General features: G+C 38.2%; 1 protein-coding gene across 1 annotated transcript; it reads left to right on the top strand.

The window, feature by feature from the left end:
* Positions 1 to 13,697: 13,697 nt before the first annotated feature.
* Positions 13,698 to 15,524, top strand: LOC113756381 (nucleolar and coiled-body phosphoprotein 1-like). Its single transcript, XM_027300068.1, has 3 exons — positions 13,698 to 14,269; positions 14,852 to 15,141; positions 15,217 to 15,524. The coding sequence occupies exons 1-3, from the start codon at positions 13,698 to 13,700 to the stop codon at positions 15,522 to 15,524; spliced, it is 1,170 nt and encodes a 389-aa protein (XP_027155869.1).
* Positions 15,525 to 15,772: the final 248 nt, after the last annotated feature.

The raw sequence follows: 15,772 nt of genomic DNA, 5'->3' as shown, positions 1-15,772 counted from the left end.
CTCTCTCTATTTTCGGCCAAGACAACGAAAAATGAAATGGTTTTGGTTCGATGTTTACAAGAGGAAGACTAAGAAAGGCTTGATCAAAGGGTCTTGGTCAAGACCTTGGATGGATTTTTGACAAATGGCACAATCACAAATATTTCCACCAAAATATCTTTCTTTTCCTTAGTCAATAATGGTGGCTGACTTAAGGGTTAATTAAGGACTAATTAGGTCAATTAAAGACAAGGAGATTAAGGTAATAAAGTAGTGTTCAAGTGATGTATTCAATCGGTAGCAAACGGTGCACGTCGGTTCAAGCCGGTTTTCCTTAACTCGTGCGTACTTACGTTTTTACTTATGGTTCACTCACTTATTATTAACACTTCTAATCACACACTTTTTCTTACCTAAAACTTACTCTTAACCACCAAATTTAGTACACACACCTCACCAAGTGATCACACTACCAAAATGCACCAAAAACCCTAGTATGCACAAAAAAAACCCTAACTTATGCCATTCCTTTAGAAAATCATAACTTGAGTTATAAATATAAAAACTTCATGCAACTTGGCCTATTAAAAACTAGACTTCAAATACTAATAATCTTTAGAAGACACCTCAAAGAAATTCAGTTCATAAGTTGGCCTAAATTGAGCCATAAGTTACTACAACATTCCTATTGTTACTTGTGCAGGGCAGAATTTTTAGTCAACTTTGCCAATTTTCTGGAATTTATAGAGATTGAATCAAACTTTGAATTTTCCACTGTAGGAAGCTCTATGAGTCTAGTTTCAAACGCAATAAACAGAACTCAATTCCGACTTTCCTATAGGAAGTTATAGCCAATTTTCCAAAACTGCGCAGAGCCTCCTGCGAAAAATTCTAGATTTTCTAACAACTTGAGAATATGAAACTTTTCTTAACAAAATTCACTCTCTTGACTCAAATTCAACCATTAAAGAAACCAGGAATCAAAGGTAAGTGAGTTCACATAAGGGTTATAAAGACAAGTTGTGACAGTCCCACCTCCCCTTAAGGCGAACCGAAGGGTTCGGCGGACCGCCTGCCTATCTCTCGCCAGGACTACGGAGTCAAATCACACAAAACCCTACATAATGCACGTTGGATCCACAAGAAAATAAACAATCGGAGACTACTAAGTTGGAAACATGATTTCTAAACCACATGGTGACATGGTACTTCGATCAAACGCCTCAACGAAATCGAAAATGAAAATGAAAACGCAAACGGAAAGCGGTCACGTCACAATCCGGCCGGATTGCTGGCCGAATTCGAGGCAGTGAGCAACCCAAAATTTTTCCAAATCCCCTTCTAATCCGACTAGATATCCGGCCAACAACTGGCCGGATACACGGCCAGATTCGATGAACAGTTCCTGCCAGAAATTTTCTTTCCTTGTTCAAACGCCGCGCTCGTCCGATCATCCAATGGTTACAAGTAGCATCTCGACAAGTCCAAAGGTACCATCTCAAACGAATACACTTAATGTACATGATTAAACACTTATCTACATACATAAAAAACTTTACAAATCAAAACGTGATACTTGATTAAAAGGCAATTAGGGTTTTGATTACAAAAGAGCTTAACAAAAGAACGTTTACACTAGCTCGACCCTTTCTTCAAAATCACGGTTCAAAAGTGTTGTTCCCTGTAAGGAAAACAAAGATAACAGGAAGGGGGTGAGCTTACGCTCAATGAGGTACCAAAAATACAATTAATCACAAATCATGGCATTTCACTTTTAAGGCACACATACACAACATATAAGGAAATGAACAAACACTTCAAATGGAAAGCATACTGGTGGCTCTCAGGAGCCAAAATTCTCATTTCTTCACCAGAGCTTGATCAAATAGTAGTTGACACTCCGTCAACTTTCAAATAAAGTAACCTATCCAGTAGAGCACCACTTTAACGCCAATTCTGTCCACCAAACGTACCCCTCAACGGACCCGAACACCTCAACAGAAACAAAAGTGGTAATACTCGAGTATACCGGAAATCCAGAATCTCCAATACCTAAAGATTTCCTAGAAGTGGACTACCGTAGTTCGTTATCTAATCGACCAGGCCCTTGCCGGCTCGACTCGAGTAACTAGCCCCCAGTTTTTGAGCTCAAAGATCATAGAATTGTCGTTGGGCTCAACCCTCCTAACGACATCAACAAATACAGATAACAGATATAGAGAACAATTACAGACTTATACAGTATACAGGAACCAGAATAAATGGATAACAGAAACGAGTGTGATAAAGTATACCCTCGTTTCATACAGAGTATACAGAAGTCACAGATAGCCCAGATAAGCAACAAATTAGGGGAGTGGTACACTCACTAGTTTAAACAAACGACTTCAAACGTTTCCTCCCGAAGTACTTGGATCACCGGCACGTCCTAAACCACCAAGGTAAAACAATTGAGACTCGATTACGAGTCATATGCCTAACCAAGTAAATTACCAATGCAACAAAAAAGTATAGTTTTGGAGTGAAAAGGTAGTAGCTGGTCCTAAAGACATGAACGATCCAAAAACCTTTCGGTTCTACCCAAAACCATACCTACAATGATTTACTAACTCCAAACTTAAGGTGCCAAATGAAAGTAAGAATAATTCTAGGAAAACAGGATTTTTCAATTTTGCGCACTACCATTTGAAAAATCATATCTCAAGATTCTTACTTCCAAAATTGATAAAAATTAACCATCGGAAAATAGACTCAAAGGGGTACAATTTCTTAGAAGACACATTTATAAGATTTGTGACAGCCCCACCTCATCCTAAGGCGAACCAAAGGGTTCGGCGGACCGCCTGCCCAACTCTCGACAGGACTACTAAGACGGTTACACAACTCAAAACGTGCCGGAATATAGTAGCGCGCTTAACCAAAACAAAAATCACGAAACGGAAAGTGAATAGTGCCTACCACGTCACAATCCGACCGGGACCCAATCGAATACCAGTAACTTCATATAATCCTTGAAATGGACATATACAAACCAAATATAACACATGAACATGAGTACATGCTTTTATATACCACATTCATATTTTTACAAATCAAAAGGAAACATTTGAATCCAAGTACAATTAGGGTTTCCAACCATTGAGGAGCTATACAAAATATCTAAACTAACTCAACTCATTCTTCAAAAATCAAAAGTCCAAAAGATGGTTCCCTGTAAGGAAAATAAAATTAATGGAACGGGGTGAGCTAGAAGCTCAATGAGGTACCAAAAGTATAACAGTAGAAATCAATAGAAAACACTTTTAGGGCACATATACACATCAAGTAAGAGAAATGAACGAACACCACAATTTAAAGGATACAGGTGGCCCTCAGGAACCAAATCCCCGTTGCCATACTTGATCCAACCTTGTTGACTCTCCGTCAACGTTTAATGACACACTCATGTCCGTAGACCCATCTTACGCCAAAATCCCGTTCACCAAACATATCCCTTACCGGGCCCGAACGCCGAACAGGAACAAGAATGGTAATACTCGAGTATACCGGAATCAAGAGTCTCAATACCCAAAGATTTTCCAAGAACAGTGTGACAGCCCCACCTCCCCCTAAGGCGAACCAAAGGGTTCGACGGACCGCCTGCCCAGCTCTCGCCGGGACTCAGATCTGGAACGAACGGAAACCCTACCAAACGCTCAGAAGAACTTCGAGGAAATAACATTCAGAACCCAATTGAGCAGAACTATAAGATACAATCAATCTTTAGGACAGTCAACCAAAACAAGAAGAAACGACTTAAACGTCCAACTAAGACATGCAAACTGTGAGAGCCCGTAAAATTTTTTCTTAATTTATACCATTTAATTCTATTCCTTTTCATGCATTTTCCTTATTTTATTTTACTACATTAATTTTCTGGACACTTTATAAGTGAATATAGTTTTTCCAACCATTTTTCTAGTATAAGTTAGTTCGGGTTAAATTTGAAGTGTGTTATGGACGTGGGACCCGCTAGTGCGATAAAATTTTGTTGATTAAGTGATTTTTGTGCTAAGTATTATTATTTTACAAGGTGCTAGGAGACAATTAGAAGTTAGCTAGATAAATTACCCTTGTTAGACAAAAGGATAAGCTTAAAACCCTAAGAGGGGCCAAGTGTCACTATGCTATTAGAAGTTGGACTTTTGACCAAGATTGGTAACTTTACTAAAATCAGATTTTTGACCAAAATTCATTCATTTTCTTGTCTCCTTTGGCTGAAATTAGTGAGAGAGAAACCAAGAGAGTTCTTCATTTTCCACTTCAATTTCTTGTCCAAATCTTGAGTTTCAATCAACCAAATCACAAACTACACCATACAAGTGATCATTAGGGAAGGTTAAAGGTATTGATGGAGTTGTTTTGGAGGAGGAAAGATTAAGCTCCTACCTTTCTTGTGGTTTTAAGGTATTTTGTCAAGAACATCCTCTTTACTTCAATTAATTGCTTATTAGTGGTTTTTAGTTGTTTTAGATGTTGTTTTGTGGAAGATTAGCACTTGAATGCATGAATTCCAGATTAGGGTTTCTTTTTTTTCCAATTCTGCCTGGTACTGTTACACCTAGTTAGAGGCCGAATTGGCCTTAGTACAAAACATGAAAGTTGTATAGGATGATGTTTTACAGTTTCCTGCAAAATTTCAGCCCAATCAGAGCAACGTAGCCTATGAAAATATTGAAATAACCCTGCTGCCCTGATTCTATCCGAAACTGAAAATCAGCTTTGGTAATTGGTTAATTTGACTGGATATACTACTGATTTGGTTGTCGATGTCTTCAATTTGACAAGGATAGCTTCAGTTGTGTTAATTCCGCTAAGCAACAGCAAATCTGCCTTTTGTTTTCCGACCCAAACTTCGTTTCCACATATGTCCTAGTTTGATTTTGCACTTATACGTTCCATATGATTTTACTCTAGTGATATGTGGATTTCGTTTATGACTCGTATTCGAGCCTTATGGTGGCTCTAATTAAAGGTGTTTGATAGCTTGTGATTTGTGGATGTTGAGGTTTGGTTGGAAAGTAAAGAAAGATAAGGGAAATGCTGTCAACATTTTCGCGGAGCTTCTGCACACTCTCGGGAAATTTGCTATATCTTGATGTAGGAATGTCAGAATTGAGTTCCGTTTGTTGCGTTTTAAACTAGATTCATAGGGATATAAACCATGTAAATTTTAGACCCTGTTTATGTCTGTACCATTTATGGTGATTTTTCAAAGTTGACTGAAATATTGTACCTGTTCTATCTTTCATTGGATAAAGCAGCAACTTGATGCTTGAATTTGACTGACTTACATTCTGAATATTATGAGGGTGTTCTCTAGAAAGTTATAGCCCTTTGAATGAATTTTCCAATGGTATAACGTTTACTAATTTTGGACTTACAAAACTTGAGATATGATTTTTCATATAGGGTTGTGCGAAACTGGAAAATCCTGTTTTCCTAGTATCGATCTTACTTTCATTTTCTACTTCAAATTTGGAGTTGGTCAGTCATTGTAGGTATGGTTTTGAGGTTGTTCATGCCTTTAGGACTAATCGTTATCTTTTCACTCCAAAGTCACCTCTTCGCTTTACATTAATGGTTCATTTGGATAGGCACCTGACTTGTAATCGAGTTTTACTTGCGAATTCCACTTATTAGGTCTTGGAGTCCAGTCTTAAGTGATTGCCTTGATTGTTCTAGGAGGTGCCGGCGAGTAAAGCCATACTTGGGAAGGAAACTTTTGAAATTATCCTTGTTTGATCAGGTGAGTGTCCCACTCCCCTGCCTTGTTGCTTAATTAGTCCATCTATACTTGAAATGTGTGACATGGATACTATGAACTCGGTTATTTTGAATGGGACGAGAGTGTACTTTATCACACTCGTTCTCTTGCCTGTGTTGTATAAACTGAAATCTATTACTTGTACTTGTTATGAACTTGAACCTGTTACTTGCACTTGTTATAAGGGCGTTTGGAAGTGTGTCCAACGACCTTCTTGTTAAACCTGAGCTCAACCTCATGGGCAGTTAATTAAATAGAGTCAGCAAGGGCTTGGTCGAGGTATTTGACAATCCATGAGTGCCTGTTTCTAAGGAATCTTTGAGTATTGAGACTCTTGATTCCGGTATACTCGAGTATTACCACTTTCATTCTTGTTTGGCGTTCGGGCCCGGTAAGGGGGTATGATTAGTGAACGGGATTTGGCATTAAAGTGGTGTTCTACTAGACTGGTTTCCTTATTTGGAAGTTGACGGAGGGCCAACGTAGTCGGAATTTCAATAAAAAAAAAAAAAATTTTTTCAAACAAAAAAAAAAAAAAAAAAAAAAAAAAAAAAAGTACTGCAACGGCTGATTTGGCTCCTGCAGAGCCACTGTATCCTTTCTATTAAGTATATTTTGCTCATTCTCCTTATTTGATACACCTATGTGATTAATTGAGCATGAAGTTTCGTGGTTCTTGACTGTTATTCTTTTGGTACCTCATTGAGCTTCTAGCTCACCCCGTCCCGTTATCCTTGTTTTCCTTACCGGAAACCACCCTTTGGAGACTCTGATATTTTGAAGCATGAGTTGAGCTAGTTTTAATCTTCTTGAAATGTGTGACATGGATACTATGAACTCTGTTATTTTGAATGAGACGAGAGTGAACTTTATCACACTCGTTCTTTTGCCTGTGTTGTATAAACTGAAATCTATTACTTGTACTTGTTATGAACTTGAACCTATTACTTGCACTTGTTATAAGGGCGTTTGGAAGTGTGTCCAACGACCTTCTTGTTAAACCTGAGCTCAACCTCATGGACAGTTAATTAAATAGAGCTAGCAAGGGCTTGGTCGAGGTATTTGACAATCCATGAGTGCCTGTTTCTAAGGAATCTTTGAGTTTGAGACTCTTGATTTCGGTATACTCGAGTATTACCACTTTCATTCTTGTTTGGCGTTCGGGCCCGGTAAGGGGGTATGATTGGTGAACGGGATTTGGAGTTAAAGTGGTGTTCTACTAGACTGGTTTCCTTATTTGGAAGTTGACGGAGGGTCAACGTAGTCGGATCAAGTACTGCAACGGGGATTTGGCTCCTGAGAGCCACATGTATCCTTTCTATCTAAGTTATTTTGCTCATCTCCTTATTTGATACACCTATGTGATTAATTGAGCATGAAGTTTCGTGGTTCTTGACTGTTATTCTTTTGGTACCTCATTGAGCTTCTAGCTCATCCCGTCCCGTTATCCTTGTTTTCCTTACAGGAAACCACCTTTTGGAGACTCTGTTATTTTGAAGCATGAGTTGAGCTAGTTTTAATCTTCTAGAAATGTGTGACATGGATACTATGAACTCTGTTTATCTCAACTCATATCTTTTGATGATCACAAAACAATTGGATGTTTCTAATACCTTTTGTAGAGATCCTTTTCAGAAATGAACCAAACAGGTCTGTGGATTTAAAGCAGAAAAAGAAGATCAAAAAGAATGAAGTCTGCTGAGGATGATGTCGGACGCATAAAAGGAGAGTATCGGACGTCCGACAATCTTTGAGTATCTTCGGACGAGTAAAGAACTCAGACTCGGACGTCCGAAGAAGACAAGCCAGGAGTTACTTGATTACTGATCAGGATCGGACGCTCAACACCTGTGTATCGGACGTCCGACAGCACCAATGGCTAGTTGACTCTTCAATTGTCTTCTACCCGTTGACAGCATTAATTGAATAATTTTCTGGTCTCCTATAAATAGAACAAAGTCAACCACCTAAAGGGAACTTTGCACATCAAGCCTACATCAGATTGTGAGTGATTCAAGTGCTAGAATACTCAAAAGGAACATTTGTACTCTTTGTTTGTGCAATCTTCGTGTAGTTTTTCAAGTGTGACACAGCTTCTTCAATAGTGTAGCATAGTGAGGGTTTGCGAGTGTTTGTAAAACTTTCTTGCTTGACCAAGTGTGGTTTGGGGCAAGAAGGAAGTGATCCATTCCTTGTACACAAAAGATTGGTTGCAAGTTTGTTCAACTTGAAGTAATTTGGTATATAAAAGTGGTGTTCAAACCTCAGTTGTGTTTGAAGCCTGGTTTGTTTCTTTACTTTCATTTACTGCTTTTCTACATAAACTGTTCTTCTCTTCATCTCACTAATACTTGTGCTCTTGTGTTATCTCGTTCATTGGGAGGTATTAGAGAAAAGAAAGGTAGTCTGTGAAAAAGTGGACTATATCTTAGCAGGTTTTTTGAAAGCCTAATTCACCCCCCCTCTTAGGTTGTCTTCGATCCTTACAATTGGTATCAGAGTTTGGTCTCCTAGAGATTAAGCTCAAGCGGCTTGGAGTAAAGATGACAACCAGTCATGCTATGTTTGTTGAGGGGCAATCTGTTACTAGGCCTCCCATGTTTACTGGTTCCAATTATGTTAGTTGGAAAGAAAGAATGATTATCTTCTTGCAATCCATTGATATTGAGCTGTGGTTTATTGTGAATGAAGGACCGCATGATGCTAACTTTCTTGATGCAGAAACAGGTTTGTTGCGGCCAAAAATGAGAGCTGAGATGAATGCTCAAGATAGAACCAATCTCACATTGAATGCCAAAGCCATGAATGTTCTTTATAGTGCCTTAGACTCAAATGAGTCAATTAGAGTAAAAGGGTGTAAATCTGCCAAAGAAATGTGGGATAAGCTAAGAGAAATTCATGAGGGTAGTGACAACGTAAGAGAACAGAAAAAGTCCATTCTGGTCACCAAGTATGAATCTTTTAAGATGGAGCCTCATGAAAACATCGACAAAATGTATTGTAGATTTAATGATCTGATCAAGGATTTAGAGGTGCTTGAGAAGGAGTACTCTCTAAGTGAAAAGAACAGAAAAATTTTGAATACTCTATCAAAGGATTGGGAAAGCAAAGTGACTGCCATAGAGGAAGCCAAGGATCTAAATTCCTTATCCATTGAATCTCTGATTAACTCTCTAACTTCTTACGAACTGAAACTTAAATCTAAGATGCAGGAAGAAGAAGACACAAAAGGAAGGAAGAGTATTGCTCTGAAAGCTTCACAAGATGAAGATGAAACAGCCTCACTGGATGAAAATGACTTGGAAGGTGATGACAGTGATATTGCACTCATCACAAGAGGCTTCAAAAGATTTCTCAATAAGAGAAGATTCAAGAAAGGCGGATCCAGCAATTCCTTCCAGAATCAGACTAATGACTTCAGAAATAGAGGGAAACTAGAGTTCAACAAGAAGCAAAACGATAAATGTTTTGAATGTGGCCAATCTGGACATTATGCAAATGAGTGTCCGATGAAGAAAAAGAAGGAAAACAAGATTGAACGAAAACCAAATTTCAACAATTTTCAAATTACCTGGAATGATTGCAACTCAGAAGGCGAAGTTGAAGAAGAAGAGGAATCTGCTCAAGTGGCTTTCATGGCTATTGGAGATGAAGAGGTAACACAATGCAACTCTCAAACCGATAGTGATAGTGAATCTGATGATGATGTTAATTCTTTTCTAGAAAAAATGCATAACAGATTGAAAGAATCCTTTGTTAAAAACAAGGAACTGAAGCAGAAAATTAGCTTTCTAATACAAGACAATGCAAATCTTTTTCGACAAAACAAATGTCTTAAGTATGAAAATGATAACCTGAAAAGGACTGAGTCTGATGTGCTTGCTAAACTTTACAAAAAGAAAAATTACTGTGACATACTCAGAAGTGAGCAATGCAGCTTAAGAAAAAGGATGGATGACTTATGTCAATTGTTACATCATTTGAAACAGAACCATCTTCAAAAGAATGACACTGCACCTTATATTAATACTCATCAAATAAGACTGAACCAAAATACAAATGAGTTTGCTATCCACAGAAGAAGGCAAGTCAGATTCATTAAACCTGTTCATTTGATTGATCCAATGTCAGTATGCAACTTTTGTTGTCAATCTGGTCACATGAATAGCAACTGTCATTTTAAGAAAAACATGAGGAATGGCATGAGATGCATGTGGGTAGTTAAACATAAGACTAACTCTCAAGGACCCAATATGTAAAGGGTACCAAGTATTATCTTGTGGGTTTGTGTGTAGGTGAACCAGGATAATATTGCTAAAAAATCAAAATGGTTCATTGATAGTGGATGCTCAAGACATATGACTGGTGATGCATCACAATTCATTAAACTCAAGTAAAAAGCAAGTGGAAAGGTAACGTTTGGAGATGATAACAAAGCCAAGACTGTTGGTATTGGCGATGTTGGTAAGAATGATCAAACTTTTATCCACAATGTTCTTCTTGTTGACAATTTGAGCTACAATCTGTTAAGTGTTAGCCAATTGTGTGATAGGAATCTGTTTGTATTGTTCAAAAAGCTTGAATGTCTCATATTTGACTCAAAGTTCAACATTGTTTTCAAAGGAAAAAGAGTTAATGATGTCTATGTAGTTTTTCTTGAAAAAATTGATTTCTCATATCTCAAATGTCTCAAAGTAGCAAATGAGGACCCATGGTTGTGGCATAGAAGGTTGTGTCACTTCAATATGGATTTGCTGAAAGAAATTTCTAAAAAGAAACTTGTTAGAGGTCTTCCAAAAATTAGATTTGAAAAAGACAGAATTTGTGATGCTTGCCAATTTGGAAAACAAGTCAAGGTTTCTTTTAAACCTAAGAAATGTGTTTCTACTTCAAAACCACTTGAACTTCTGCACCTTGATCTGTTTGGTCCTACACAGACTGCATGCCTTGGTGGTAAGAGATACTATTTTGTGATTGTTGATGACTATTCTAGATATACTTGGGTGATATTCCTTGCTCATAAAGATGATGCCTTTAAGAATTTTACCTCATTATTTGCTAAAGTACAAAATCTGCTTGGCTTGAAAATTGTCAGGATTAGAAGTGATAATGGGACAGAATTCAAGTTCTGTGGTTTTCCAGAATTTTGTGATCATAATGGTATTACTCATGAATTCTCTATTGCTAGAGTTCCTCAACAAAATGGAGTTGTAGAAAGAAAAAATAGAACTCTCCAAGAGGCTGCTAGAACCATGCTTAGTGAATGCAATTTACCAAAATATTTTTGGGCTGAAGCCATAAACACAGCCTGTTATACCATGAATAGAGTTCTTCTAAGACCAATTTTGAACAAAACTTCATATGAGCTCATGTATGACAAAAAGCCTGTTGTCGGTTACTTCAAAGTATTTGGTTGTAAATGTTTCATTTTGAATATCAAGGAACATCTTGGAAAGTTTGACAAGAAATTTGATGAGGGAATTTTCTTGGGTTATTGTGAAAACAAAAGAGGTTTCAGAGTTTATAATCGTAGAACATTGATTATAGAGGAGGCTATACACATTACTTTTGATGAATCTAATGGTGACATCTCTATGAGTTGTGGTGAAGATGATGACACAGGTGTTCAAGAAGAACTGAAGAAGCTAGCAATCAATGATCATGACTCTGCCTCACCAGAAACTGATTCAAAGGATGCTAATGCTCAAGTCAGTCCAGCTGAAGAAGTGAATAATAGAGATACCACTACTTCTAATGATCTTCCAAGAGCCTGGAAATTTGCTCATAATCATCCCAGGGAACTTATAATTGGTGATCCTTCTGAAAAGGTCAGGACTCGTTCCTCTAGACACCTGGTAGATAATCTTGCTTTTGTATCACATATTGAACCTAAAAATATTGTTGATGCATTGAATGATGGGCACTGGATTTTAGCTATGGAAGAAGAGTTAATCCAATTTGAAAGAAACAAAGTTTGGACCCTTTGGACCCTGGTTGCCAGACCACAAGGCCATCCTATCATTGGCACTAAATGGGTTTTTAGAAACAAAATGAATGATAAAGGGGAGATTGTTAGAAATAAGGCTAGACTGGTGGCTAAGGGATACACTCAAGAAGAGGGAATAGACTTTGATGAGTCTTTTACACCAGTAGCCAGGCTGGAATCCATAAGAATGTTTTTAGCATTTGCATGTTTCAAGAATTTTAAATTATTTCAAATGGATGTTAAGAGTGCCTTCTTAAATGGATTTATAGATCAAGAAGTCTATGTTGACCAACCTCCTGGTTTTGAAAATGAATCTTATCCAGATCACGTGTTTAAACTCTCAAAAGCTTTATATGGATTAAAGCAAGCTCCTAGAGCATGGTATGAACGTCTCAGTGGATTTTTGATTGAAAATGGTTTTAAAAGAGGCATTGTAGACACTACACTTTTTACAAAACAAAGCTCACGAGATCTTTTGATTGTACAAATATATGTGGATGATATCATATTTGGTGCTACTAATGAAAAATTGTGCAAGGACTTTTCTATCATCATGCAAAAAGAATTTGAAATGAGTATGATGGGAGAACTGAACTTCTTCCTTGGACTCCAAGTGATTCAAACCCAAGATGGAACATTTATAAATCAAACAAAATACACCAAGAAGTTGCTGAAAAGATTCGGAATGGAGGATTCAAAACCTGTTGGGACACCTATGTGCACATCTACCAAACTTGACAAAGATGAAGAAGGTACAAAAGTTGAGGAGAAGAAGTACAGATGTATGATTGGAAGTTTACTTTATTTAACTGCTAGTAGGCCTGACATCATGTTTGCTGTGTGCTTATGTGCTCGATTTCAATCCTGTCCAAAGGAATCACACTTGAATGCGGTAAAAAGAATCTTGAGATATCTTAAAGGAACCTTAAATTTTGGCTTGTGGTATCCAAAATGTCATGAACTTCCTTTGTGTGGATTCTCTGATGCTGACTTTGGTGGTTGTAAAATAGATAGAAAAAGTACTACTGGCATATGCAACTTTCTTTGAAATTGCTTGGTCTCTTGGTTTAGTAAAAAACAAAATGCTATCTCACTGTCCACTACTGAAGCTGAATATGTTGCTGCTGGTGCTTGCTGTGCTCAATTGTTATGGATGAAAAACACATTGAATGACTTTGGTTTAGTGTATGAATGTGTACCCATGTACTGTGACAACACCAGTGCAATCAATCTAACAAAAAATCATTCAACACTCTAGGACTAAGCACATTGATATAAAGCATCATTTCATTCGCGATCTTGTCTCCAAGGGGGTAATCCGTGTTGAGTTTGTTTGTTCTAAGGAACAGATTGCTGATATCCTCACAAAAGCTCTTCCGCTAGATCAATTTGTGTCCTTGAGAACAAAATTGGGTGTTTCAAAAAAAATGTTCTAAGTCTTATTTCCAGTCAATCTTTATCGGACGTCCGATGAATTGGAACGGACGTCCGACAGTGTTCTTCGTCCAAGTTTCAGAAAAACCCTGGTTCGGACGGTTGTGTCGGACGCTTCACTTCGTTCGGACGTCCGACACTCAAAAATTGAGTCCTATAAGGCAGTTACCCATTCTTCTCAGTTCATTTTCCTCCATAAGTCTCGGACGCAACCTTTCAGTTTCCTCTAACATTTGAAATTCAAATTCCTCTTTCCTCAAACCAAGTTCCGAGAAATTGAACCAACCAACTTATTTACACCTCTATTGCTCATTGATCACTCATAAAAATCACTCCTAACCCCCAACTACCCCAAAACTCCCAATTCACATACAAAGCCCTAACTTCACATAACTCTCTCCTTGCGGCTTCTTAGTGCACTCTAGTTGGTTTTTACTGCATTCTTCCTCTGAACACCACATTCTGCATCAAAAATCATATCCACATTGCATCATGGTTAGAATTAGGGGAGGATCTACTAGTGCCGGACGGTCTTTTAGGCTTAGGGATGAAGACATTGAAATTGTTGATCCACCTCCTGTGGCACCTAAAAAGAAGAAAATGACCCGTGGTGGCAAAGTAAAGCAGACTGCCCAAAGAAAATTAGTTACTCCAACTGCTGAATCATCTGATGAACAAATGGAAGGGCAGATCTCTGAAGGGAACATTGCTGGTGAAAATGAGGAACCAGAGCAGGCTACCCAAGGTGATGAAACTGTCACAAGGTCTTCTAGTAAAAGAAAAAGGACTGCAAAGGGGAAGAGAACTCCCCAATCCAAGAAAAAGCAATCTGCTGATCCCTCTGTTGATCAGCAGAATGAAGAAAACACTACTGAGAGTCAGCCAACACCTGAACCCTCCATTAGGAAGTCTCCAAGGACAAGGACTGAGACTCAAAATGTTGGTGCATCTGCCACTCAAACCTCAAAAGGGACACGTTCTGGGAAGAATCCAGTATCTCAGCCTGTACCTGAACCCGTTCCTCTACCAAAGTTCATCGATGATGAAGCCAGAGACAGATTTGAGTTAGTCTCTCAAAAAGGGTTCATCACCCAAAGGCTCATCATTCCCTTTGAATTTCGTAAGCTTGATCTTGAACCTGTCATCAAACTATTTGAATTCCAGAAATGGACTCATCTTCTGACCATTCCTAATGTTTTTTATCCTGACATGCTTTATCAATTTTTTGCTAATCTTAGAAAGGGTACATCACACACTGAACTCATCTCTAGGGTCAACTCTGTAGACATCATGTTAACTCCTGACATTGTGAATTCTATTCTGAAAACTAGTATTGAAACTAGTTTCAAAGGAAAAATTGCAAATTTCTTTTCGTATGAGGAATTTCCCTCTGCCTATCATCATTTTTACAATGCTAAACTCATGACTTATTTTCAAACCAAATTCAGCACCCCTGCTGAGGCAAGATTGGATGATCTCAGTCCTCAGAATCTGATCAACTTCACCATCATTTCGAATCTGTTGGTGCCAACTGATGGCCACAGAACAGATGCAAATAAAATGGAACTCTATCTTTTCTACTGCTTTGTTGAAAAAATCCGCATTGACTTTGGATTTATAATGTGCAAGTTTCTGCTCAAAATTAGCACTGATAGTCGTAGGAAGCTTTCCTATGGCAGATTTCTGACCCCTATTTTTGCTCATTTTGAAATACCCTTTTCTGGCAAATCTCCAAAAGACAGTGTTTCATCAGTTTTCTCAAAAGCTTATTTTGAAAGAAAGAACCTAAAATTTTTTGATGGTCATTGGTGCTACAAGGAGACTGTGGCCGAGTCTAGAAGAAAAAACTTGCATGAAACCCCTGTCACTCCTAGAACTCCCCATGATCAGTCAGGCTATGTTTCTCCTTTCACCATGCATCCTAGAAAGTCTGCCAGTAAGTCCTTCTCTTCCAACTCTGAGGTCATCTCCTTACTTGAAGACCTCAAACAGCATGTTATGCTTCTTGAAGATGGTCTCATGATGACCATGACCTCTGCCCAACAATCCTCTTTCCTTGAAAAAAGGAATCTTCTTGTGCCCCCTATACCTGAGACAAATGAGACTGCTCATCAGAAAGAACCAAGATCTGAGCCCACAGGGCCAACTACTGGTAATGAGACCACACCAGCTTCCAGCTCTCAGCCCAAGGATAAAGACAAGGCTCCAGTAACTGAAGAAGCATATGAAGATGATGATGAAGAAACTGAGGAAGAAGAGGACCCTGAACAATATCGTCTGACCAGGAGGAGGCCTGGATCATCTAAAATCACCATCTAGGCACTACTAGGTCACTGCACCTTAATCTAGGATTATAGTTCATCTTTTGCATTGCACTTTTGTACTAAGTGTTGAACACCTGGTCTGTATAACTGGATATTTTCTACTGTTTATGAATGCTATAACTAAGTGTTTGTTATGAATGTTTTGAATGATTGTTATGAATGGTTGTGTGTTGGAATCTGCTGAATGAATGTGTTTGCTATGAATGTTTCTGATTGGAATCTGCTGAATGGTTGATTCCAAAC

This window comes from Coffea eugenioides, unplaced genomic scaffold (assembly GCF_003713205.1).
Source record: "Coffea eugenioides isolate CCC68of unplaced genomic scaffold, Ceug_1.0 ScVebR1_2241;HRSCAF=3231, whole genome shotgun sequence".
NCBI classification, from domain to species: Eukaryota; Viridiplantae; Streptophyta; class Magnoliopsida; order Gentianales; family Rubiaceae; genus Coffea; species Coffea eugenioides.
The sequence above is the reverse complement of the archived record's forward strand: the minus strand, read 5'-3'. Positions and strand labels throughout refer to the sequence as shown.

Bases quoted from the DNA above. Each gene is read 5' to 3' on its own strand.
- LOC113756381 (XM_027300068.1), top strand. From the start codon at position 13,698: ATGGTTAGAATTAGGGGAGGATCTACTAGTGCCGGACGGTCTTTTAGG. The intron at 14,270-14,851 runs GTTAGTCTCTCA...GCTCAAAATTAG, and splicing joins GAAGCCAGAGACAGATTTGA to CACTGATAGTCGTAGGAAGC. The intron at 15,142-15,216 runs GTAAGTCCTTCT...TGCTTCTTGAAG, and splicing joins GCATCCTAGAAAGTCTGCCA to ATGGTCTCATGATGACCATG.